The sequence below is a fragment of the Sebastes fasciatus genome, chromosome 12 (assembly GCF_043250625.1).
Source record: "Sebastes fasciatus isolate fSebFas1 chromosome 12, fSebFas1.pri, whole genome shotgun sequence".
Taxonomy (NCBI): domain Eukaryota; kingdom Metazoa; phylum Chordata; class Actinopteri; order Perciformes; family Sebastidae; genus Sebastes; species Sebastes fasciatus.
Window position 1 is genome coordinate 26,140,192 of NC_133806.1, and position 10,921 is coordinate 26,151,112.

At 41.0% G+C, this 10,921-nt stretch overlaps 1 protein-coding gene across 1 annotated transcript; it reads left to right on the forward strand.

The window, feature by feature from the left end:
• Window positions 1-5,615: 5,615 nt before the first annotated feature.
• Window positions 5,616-10,695, forward strand: LOC141778274 (5-hydroxytryptamine receptor 1B). The gene is made up of 2 exons (XM_074652458.1): window positions 5,616-5,895; window positions 8,956-10,695. The coding sequence occupies exon 2, from the start codon at window positions 8,985-8,987 to the stop codon at window positions 10,017-10,019; it is 1,035 nt and encodes a 344-aa protein (XP_074508559.1). The 5' UTR covers window positions 5,616-5,895; window positions 8,956-8,984; the 3' UTR covers window positions 10,020-10,695.
• Window positions 10,696-10,921: the final 226 nt, after the last annotated feature.

Consider the following 10,921-nt stretch of genomic DNA (forward strand, 5'->3'; position numbering starts at 1 on the left):
CGTTCATAACAACAATTAAATGCCATGAAAACGCCACGATGAACCAGGGTTACTGATGCTCCATGGAGTATGTAGCCCCCTCGCGTCTTCTTGAACATATATTCATAAAAGTAATATGCAGAATCATGTTTTATTTTGCCAACCTTTTCAGAAAGTTAAGATTGAACTGTCACATTCATATAAAGAAATGTGCTTCAAACTAGTTGCTCAACATGTTAATAGAAACATAACAGAGCGTATCTTTCTATCACAGTGAATGACGGAGCTTCGAGATACATAATGATTATAGGTTTTCATGTTTGCACGCATCCATCTGGTGCTGAAATTCAGCTCGGGTCTATACATTAATTACTACACCAGAGGTATCTACAGGACCACCATCACGCCTGATGAAGAGGTATAAATCCAGATTAATGTCCTTCAACTGCACGGCTTAACTCCTCGCAGCATTATACCTCCGGTATCACATTTATGCTTTACAACTCAAGGTGTGTTTTGCCTTGTGAGGCTCAGCTTTAACAAAGTAGAAAATGCATTATTAGGGAACATGTATAAACAATGCATAAACAGCTCTAAATATGCAGCAAAATGGGAATTACACATTTACTGTGTTTGTTTTGATTGTATTGCAGAGCAGATAAAACGAACATAAACATCATATATGTGATATGTAGAATCACGTTGCCTGTTGCAGAAGACTGTGTATCTGGGTGGTCAGGTTTCCATTTAAATGTAACACAAATTTTAACCAAACTTCCAGACAATCTACAGAAGAAAATGCAAATGAATGTGCATTTCCATCCACTACTGATATACTTCTGTAATATGAGTTCACTGGTTTATGGTGCCATTAAACCACTGCAGAAGAAGAAAGTCTCAGTTTGTTGTGAAACTGTTGAAGTATCAGACTGTGAAAATACGTCATTAGAAAGACGAGAAATCTAAAAGTGTGGTAGTGACGTCTCTCTCTGAAGCTACGATGCCTGTTTGTTTTCCTACTGGGATGACTCACACCGCAAACGGGTCTGATCCTTCTTTAAAACACATCAGGTAAGATAAGGTATCATGGAACATAGCTACTGTAAGTTAGCTAGCTGGCTAGTGTTGGTGACGTATGTTGTGCGAGACGAGAGATGTAGTTCACTAAGCGGTTTCGCACAAAACTAAATGATACTACAACAAACCTACGACAAACTGAGACTTTCTTGACTTGAAAAATGATCTTTTAAATTGACAAACATCATATGTGTGATTCATGGTGAAATTCAAACGGGATCAAAAAAAATATTTGTCTCTCGCCGTTGACTATAGTCAACGGCGAGAGACAATACATATACCGTATACATATACGTATACCGTTTGTATTTTTTTTTCCGAAAATGTTTTTCCATCTCTTTATTTATCCGAAGGGAAACATGAATGTCTGAATCAGATTTGATGGCAATCCATCCAATAGTTGTTGAGACATTTCACTTAAAACCAAAAATGTCAACCTCATGGTGGCGCTAGAGGAAAAATCATGAGAACCATGATTAAAAATGTTGACCTGCTGGTGGCGGAATAGTGAGAGGATCAGCAGCGTCATTAGGATTCATCATCTGGGGAACGTGACCGTCTGGACAACCATGGCGCTAATATGACTGAAAAGGACATGCTGTTTTGTATCCTGATGGGCTATATGCGGTCCAACACAAGTCAAAGAAGCAGAGAGTCGATGCTAGTTGACACTTTGACTTGTGGTTTTGTATCCAGCCCAGTCGCACAGCAGTTCGTAAACAGTCACGAAATTCAATATATTGATTCGTGTACAAAGAAATAAATTTAAAAAAATGTTTCATGATGGTCAGCGCGAAATCAATTTGTATGTAATCCACGTAATTGTGAATAGGGAAGTATGAAGAGCGCCGAATGCCGCTTAGGGAGGAGGTCGTGGTGGATGGCTGGGTCAAAAAACACAGAACTTTAACCCGGGAGACCAGTGTTCATGTCCCGTGTGAAACCAGAAGTCAGCGTTGATTTATTTGTCACATAACTTCTGTACTTAAGTCACAGCAGAGTTATTTTAACCCAAACCGCGATCTATTCTTAAACTTAACAATGTAGTTTTATTGCCTAAACCTAACCAAGTCGATCTATTCCTAAACCTAACTAAGTAGTTTTATTGTTTGTAGTTTTATACGTGTGTCAGGTGTTGCTGGACGTTCGTAGGAAAAAGCACGAAAATACGTTGTTGAAAGTCGTGCTGAGCCTCACGAAAAAAAGTGAAATTTGTGTCTGTGTACACGATTCAAATAGATTACATTTGTGACTATTTCACAAACTCCTGGGCAAAATTTATGTATTTTTTGACCCACCGATCCATCCTGACCTCCTCCCAACACAACATTTGTCACTCTTTATATGTCCTGGTTCACGATTACGTGGATTATAATTTAATTTCGTGGGATATATATGAATTACAGTGTATTACTGGGTGTGATTTTACTGACTTATTCACAAAGGTTAATAGTATAGTTGTCTTCGTGAATAAATGCACATAAAATAGTCTTTAGCCTGCAGGGATGTGGTGCTGAATTCAGCTTTAACACACAAATCCCTGAAGACATCATTAAAACCACATGGGGGAGTCTTGTAGCTTTTTTTTAATTATAAATAAATAATGAGACACACTTTTTCATCATCATGTGCATGTTTTTGTTTTTTTAAATCTAGTACATCACAGCACGCTTTCTGTGCACGCCGTTACCGTATCATGCTGACTGAGGATGAACACTGCATTTAAAATTGAAAGACCCGGAAAACAGTCAAGCAACCGGTTGATACATGAACGCTAATTTGTGACAGATTTGTGTTTTTGTCTGCGTTCTTCTCGTTATTTTGAAGTGTGCAGCCAGATAGGACACAATGAATTACAAGGTATTTTCATTTTATGATATATTATGCTACTTTATACAACTACTCTGAGGGAAATATTGTACATTTTACTCTATAAAATATAAATAAATTATAATGTATTATTATAGATTTAACTACCCAGCAGTATATAAATAAGTTTAAAATAAGCTCCACCTTTACCAGCTGCATCATCAAAGTGATGAACGCATTAATGCATTAATAATTATAATATAGATCATTCTGCATAATAAGTACTTTAGGTACTTTGAGTATATTTTTATACTTTTGCACATTTACTTAAAGGAACAGCGTGTAGCATTTAGTAGGGAAGCGACTACTGGACGCCAGTAAAACGTCCGCCTAAAAAGTGCCTTACAAAAGTAAAACTAAATTATTTCTATTCTATTGTTATATTCTACCGAAATGGCCTGTGTTGAACAATAAAATATTATAAATATAATAGGCGTTTCAATAATTCCAACATGGCGGCAGCAGCCGTTGACAAAAAAACACCAGTTTCGCCTCATTGCTTCTATACTCTTTAGAACGGACGAACCAAAGACTGGCTCTAGAGAGAGCCTTTTATGTTTTTACGTTACCTGAAGCTTGTGAAACTGCGGTAACGTGAGCCGCAGAGTGCAAAACCGTGGTACCACCAGCCGCCGTCTGACTTCCGTTGCTCCTAAAGTCGTGTTATTATGGTTTGGATGGCCTCTGAGCGAGGTGACCGGCGTTACCACGGTTTTGCACTCGGTGGCTCACGTTACCAAAAGGGAGGAGTGAGTGGAGGGATACGCAATTGGTTGCAACCTGCAACCACACCACTAGATGTCGCCAAATCCTACACACTGTACCTTTAATGTAAGATTTTGAATGCAGGACTTTTACTTGTAACAGAATCTTTCTACATTGTGGTAGAATTACTTTCACTTAAAGGTACAGTGTGAAACATCAGTCAGTGGAGCAGAAACAACATACAGTATGTGAAGTTTAAAACAGGTGGAATTGCCCTTTATGTGGTTATAAGAGGAGCGGGAGTCATGAAATGAAGCAGCTGACAGGTTTCCCGTCCAGGAACAAACTCAAAACTCTGTAATCTGAAACATCGGACCGCGGCCGCTCGCTGTGACCTCCGGATTAAGGATTACCCGCCACACACAGAGAAGCACGGGATTATGCTTTTGTTTTGTTGTGTCCAGCGCAGGACAGGAGCCAAACCTACAGATACATGATACTATTAGTCCAAACAGCCAGCGTTTGTTTACTACTGTTCACTCAGACCGCTGCAGTCACAGGTTTCTGAAATAAAAGATTGAAGTAGGTTCCGAGGAAAAACCAGAGTCTGGACAGGATTAGACACCAAAGAGCTGGTAGTGTTTTAATTATCAGTGAGTTCAACAATACAAGCAGCACTATTAGTCAGTCGGCCAGGATATTGGCATTGTACGTTTCTGCAAACCACGGATACCTTGAATGTCGACGTTTTTGCAGAAAGTGGCGTAGTACAACGAGCGACATGCAGAGCAGGTGACGAAGTATATGCAGTTACCGTTATTGAAAGATACGTGCTATATATGTGGCGCCTTGGCCTTCCAAGAGAAGGAATTTGGGCACCCCTGGTATAAAGTGATGTATATACATATAAAACTAAGATAAAAATACTCACTTTTTTATGATTTGCGTCCTCCTCGGTCGTCTTCCATACAGTCCACTTTGGTTCAAACAGCGACGGATGGTGCGATCTGACACTGATGTACCTTGACCTTGGAGTTCACCTCTAATCTCTTTGGAAGTTGTTCTGGGCTCTTTGGTTACCATTCGTATTATCCGTCTCTTCAATTTGTCATCAATTTTCTTCTTGCGGCCATGTCCAGGGAGGTTGGCTACAGTCCCATGGACCTTAAACTTCTGAATAATATGTGCAACTGTAGTCACACGAACATCAAGCTGCTTGGAGATGGTCTTATAGCCTTTACCTTTAACATGCTTTTCTTTTTCATGTTCTTTCTGATCTCCTGAGACAACTCTCTCCTTAGCTTTCTGTGGTCCATGTTCAGTGTGGTACACACCATGATACCAAACAGCACAGTGACTATTTTTCACCCTTTAAATAGGCAGACTGACTGATTAAAAGTTTGAAGACACCTGTGATGCTATTTACAGGACACACCTTAGTTTAATATGTCCCTATGGTCACATTATTTTCAATCTTTTCTAGGGGTACCATCATTTTTTGTCTAGGCCAGTTTCATCATTTTTTTTTTTTTAAATGATTCTGTTGAAACACAATTCAAAAGCAATGTCTGATTTTCATTAATTAATTTTCAGTAAATCTTTATTTATTATTACTTTTGTCAGTTTCAAGTTATTTCAGTGACCATTGTGGGTTTTTCTTTCTTTAACGGAAGGGTACCAACAATTTTGTCCACGTGTGTAGATCAAAGCCCATTCTATTACATGACTAACTGACCTAAATTTTAATGTATGTCAAACATTTTTGATGGCATAGCACTATGTACTTTTTAAATAATAATCAAATGCAAAAACTGTAAATAATACAATATGGCTCTTACACTGCCTTGCCTTGCCTTGCCTTAATAATGATTCTTCCTCAGGATTCACCGTCAGATAAATGAACTACTTGGATGAGAGGAGACACTCCCATCCTCCTCATCCTGGTGCACTTCATACTATAGGGGGGGGTATCCTCTGTCATCAGCATCATCAGCCAGCCAATAGAGGAACCAGCGGAGGAAACACTTTACCAGTCTCTCTCTCTCTCGGAGCGGAGCGGAGCTGAGCAGAGCGCAGCGGATCCATCCTCGCGCTCAACATCTGGCACACCGGAGAGAGAGTTCTCTTTCTGGTTTCTGATGATGGACTCTCTATTTCTACCTTGAGGACTAGTGGATGTTAGTGGATGTTTGTGGATATCCAGCAGAGGAATGCGGCTTCACGGACGGCTGGATTCTGCGTCTTGAGGGGGATTTGAAGCTGAAAGTGAGCCTGTAATATTTAATATTATTTATATAATTTAATATTTTATATTATGTGAGCATGAATGTTTGAGTCAGAGGATGAATTAAACCTTATGATGATACCAGGAAACTGGTTTTAAAAAGAGTTGCTTATCCTGGAGGTGCGCTAAAAAACAAAAGATCTGTGCGTTTTCCTCAAATGATGATGCTTTCCTTTAAGATCTGTAGAACAGAGTGAGTGAGTGAATCTGCTGGTTAATAATACATCTTTTTTTTTTAAATTGTATTGTGTTATAAAGTGATTACAAAACAAGTGAAGACATGTGCAGGGACATATATAAAAAAGACCAAAATATATTATACAGAGAAAGACAAATAACAAAGTACAAAAACAAAACAAAACTAAAACAACACAAGGGGATGAAAGCAGGTTGAAGAATGAGTGTGTGTGTGTATGTGTGTGTGTGTGTGTGTGTGTGTGTGTGTGTGTGTGTGTGTGTGTGTGCGTGCGTGTGTGATGTAGATAATGGGTGTGTGTTTTGCATTGAATGAGGCTAGATGGTCGTATATGACATATATCTACTCTTAAACACATACAGACATCCTTCCTTTTATGTGTAGAGCATAGGGGGAACAAAAACAAAACAAAAAGAAAATAAATGAGTAAAATATATATATAATACAGTATATACACATACACATATATATTAATAATATGAATAATAATAAAGATGATGATGATGATGATGATGGTCATGATAATAATGTCAATAACAATGATAATACCAACACTTACAATAATAAGTGAGATAAATAAATAAATAAGTAAATAATAACAATAACAAAGAATTTTTTTTTTTAAAGTTAATTCTAAGGTCGTATATAATTATAACTGTGTATGTGTGTGTGGTTGGGCAGAAATGTGTGTGTGGGGGTGGTACCTGGTCAGACCTACAAGGGAGCCGGACAGAAGCGCAAGTATCCTAATACATGTTTAAAGTGTGCGTCCTGTGAGACGCACAGACTGCTGGACAGAGTGGATCAAGTGATGTTTCTCTCTCTATGCATCCCGGGGATTATTGGCTGCATGTGCAGGATGTTTCTGCATGACTGATTGCTGCAGATGGATGTACAGTGAAAACAAAAGCTCGAGGATACCACATCAGAAAGTGAAAAGCAAAACAAGTGATGACAGGAGAGCTGCTGAAACGTGGAGCTCCTCAAAACTGAATAATCTGTTTGATGATTTTCACGGAAGGAACAGTAGTAATAAGGAACATTTTAAATCAAATGGCGCGCTGGAGGCTCATCATTAACCCCAAATAAGCCTCCTGACAGTTAGCTATTTGTTAAATTAGACTTTAAGTGTAACTGATGGAGGATGTCCAGGAACCTGACTTTGCAGCGCATGCAGATTTGTGGCGGATTAAAGGCGCCACGAGCCCAGCTGTTTTTTTTTTACTACTACAGCTGTTGTTGTCAGTCACCTCTCATCTAGCTGGAGTAAGTAGTGTCCATCGTCCATCATCCATCCATCCATCCATCATCCATCCATCCATCCATCCATCCATCTATCCCTCCATCCATCCATCCATCCATCCATCATCCATCTATCCCTCCATCCATCCTTCCATCATCCATCATCCATATATCTATCCATCCATCCATCCATCATCCATCCATCATCCATCCATCCATCTATCCCTCCATCCATCCTTCCATCATCCATCATCCATATATCTATCCATCCATCCATCCATCCATCCATCATCCATCCCTCCATCCATCCATCCATCCATCCATCCATCCATCATCCATCAGTCCATCCATCATCATCTATCAATCCATCCATCCATCTATCCATCCGTCCATCCATCCATCCATATATCCATCCATCCATCCATCCATCCATCCATCCATCCATCCATCCATCCATCCATCCATCCATCCATCCATCCATCCATCCATCAGCCATCCATCCATCCATCATCCATCCCTCCATCTCTCCATCCATCCATCCGTCATCCATCCATCCATCCATCATCCATCTATCCATCTATCCATCTATCCATCTATCCATCTATCCATCCATCCATCATCCATCTAACCATCCATCCATCCATCCATCCATCCATCCATCCATCCATCCATCCATCCATCCATATATCTATCCATCCATCTATCCATCCATCCATCATCCATCTAACCATCCATCCATCCATCCATCCATCCATCCATCCATCCATCCATCCATCCATCATCATCTATCAATCCGTCCATCCATCCATCCATCCATCCATCCATCCATCCATCCATCCATCCATGTATAATCTTAAACTTCAACTTGCCCTAAGTGGTTCATGCAATCAAATTTAAAGCTCTGCAATTGGAAGTTGGGAGATGTAGTTGACTCCTCTCATTGTTTTATTTTTATTTTCTAACATATTTGTCCATCTTTTGTACTGATGATTCACAACCAGGTCTCACGGGAAGATGTATAAATACCACGACATTACACGGACATTCAGTGTGTCATGAATACGAATTTTTGCGTTTTTCGCGTGTCCGCAGTTAGGTTCAGGCAAGAAATCCACTTAGTTAGGGTTAGGGAAAACATCATGGTTGGGCTAAAATAAGTACGGAAACTAAGTAAAATACTTAAGGAAACAACTACAGAAAACATATCACAAACATCAACAAAAAACGTGACATCGTCACTACGTAACTTTAAAAAAAAAAAACACTGGTCAACAATGGTCTTGAACACAGGTCTCCTGGTTTAAAGCCCAGTGTTTTGTTGTAGTATTTATATGCGGATTGCGTTTACATGGAAATCAAGAAAGGCGTACTGATTTCACGCTAATTATAAATGCTCATTATTGTGGCATTTATATGCCATTTTGTGTGAACGGGCTGAGATTCAACCAAAGAGTTTCATGTCCATCAGAGACTCGAACAGTATTTATGCAAAAAATGATATTTACTTGCAGGCCCAAGGACACATAAATAACTCCTCTCACTTTGCTACTAGAGTTGTTTTGATATGTGCATCGACTGACATCTTCCTCTCTTTTAATTTCAGGCTATGAAGTGAATGTTGCAGTTTATCCAATGATTGCGGCCAGCACTCTGACCATGCTGGACCGAACCGAACCGGCACACTGCACCGTGTGCTGCTGTACGCTGGCCAACAAAATCCTCATGGTGCTCTTCATGGTGCTGCTGATCTTCGCCATCTTGTTCGGGAACTTGGTGACTCTGGCTGTGATTTACGGGACTAAACACTTCCACACGCCGCAGGGATACCTAAAGGCGTCCCTCGCCGTGGCTGATCTGGCGGTGGGGATATTCGTGGTGCCGCTCTCCGTTTACGCCGAGGTCTACCTCATGGTCACGGACTCGGCACCGGAGTGGACTTCGTACAACTCTCAGTTGGTCAGTTTCCACCCGTGCAACTTCATTGGCCCCATCTTCGCCGGGTGCACCTTGGTCTCCATCACGACCATCTTCCTGCTGACGATTGAGCGGAGCATCGCTGTGTTGCGTCCGCTGCACAAGGACTCTGTGATTACACGTAAAAGGACCACGATCCTCATCGTCCTCTCCTGGGTGGGGAGCTTCTGCTTGGCGGTGTCGCCGATGGTTTTCAGCAGCGAGATCGCTCTGGAGTACAACTCCTGCAGCCGGATGTGTAATTACGCGCTGGGGACCATCGGCGAGTTCCCCAGCCAGGCCTGGAACATCCTCCTCCTCTTCCCGGCGTTTGACTTCACCCTCCTCGGTGGAACGGTGGTCATTAACATCATCTCTCTGTCCAGCATCAGGCAGCACTCGCGGCGCAGGAAACACCTGGCTGAGAGCGAGTGCCAAAGCAAAAGCAAGCCCACTTTCTCTGACATTAAAGCAGCCAGAACAATAGGGACGCTGACTGTAGCGTTTACCGCCTCCTTCACCCCCATCGCCGTCTTCGTGGTCGGGAACGTTTTGGGGAATAAATGGTGCAATTTTTCCTTTTTTGCCTTCTGGATTTTGGCCACCAACAGTTGCTGCAATGTTATCATTTACAGTGTGCAGGATCAGAAGTTCAGACTTTGTGCACATAAGCTCCTCATGCCTTTCCGGAGAAAAGACACAACCAAGGGCTGAAACGTTCAGGGACCAAAGACTTGAGTTGCATCATTTAGATGTTTGTTTGTCACACAAACTCTCCTCTCGTCTCGTTGAGAGGAGAGTCTGCATGTTCTGTGGATTGCTGTTGTGAAATTACAGGGTTTTCTTACATCATTGAAAAGCATGGAAAGTTTTCAAATCACTATTGTTGGATATTAAACGTCCCTCTTTGTGGGCGTTTGTCTCGTTCTGTGTAACAGAAGCCTGTTTCAGTCTGTGGAGTGATCAATTAAAACATGATACAAACAAAATCTGATTTGTGATTGCACATTGGGTAAAGATGTATTTGGATATGTTAAAATGTTTGCTTCAGGCACCAAAAATATACTTTAGCGATTTCTATAGGCCATGAGTCAACATGAGTGTTTTTACATCCCCCGATCGGATCTGAAGTCCATCCTGGCCGCACCGATTTCAAAAGGTAAATATTAAACATGTTCAATATTTCTGAAGGGATATCCTGTTGTGTGTGAGGAACCCCGAGGACAGACGATGACGGCGTCACGTGGGAAAGAACGATAGACTATTGAGAACCAAGCTGAATGAAGAAGGACGGACAACCACTGGCCTAATGGCGGCCGCGGCTAACGCACGAGCTAATGCTAAACGTGAAGCATAAAGTAGTAGTAAGATAGAGCTCAGAAATGGAGGACCAACTTATTGATTAGTGTTTATTCAACGTGTCTCCCGACTTCATCCATCCATCCTTCCTCAATTTTCAGTACAAAGTAAAAACTAACATCAATAATTCTTCCTGCCCGTCGTCCGCCATGTCTGTTAACACTAAAGTCACGTTTGATCGCCAGAGATTTTATGAGATTTCCGTTTCTTTTATTCGGGACTCTTGTTGTTGATGAATGAATCTGTTAGTGTGTGGT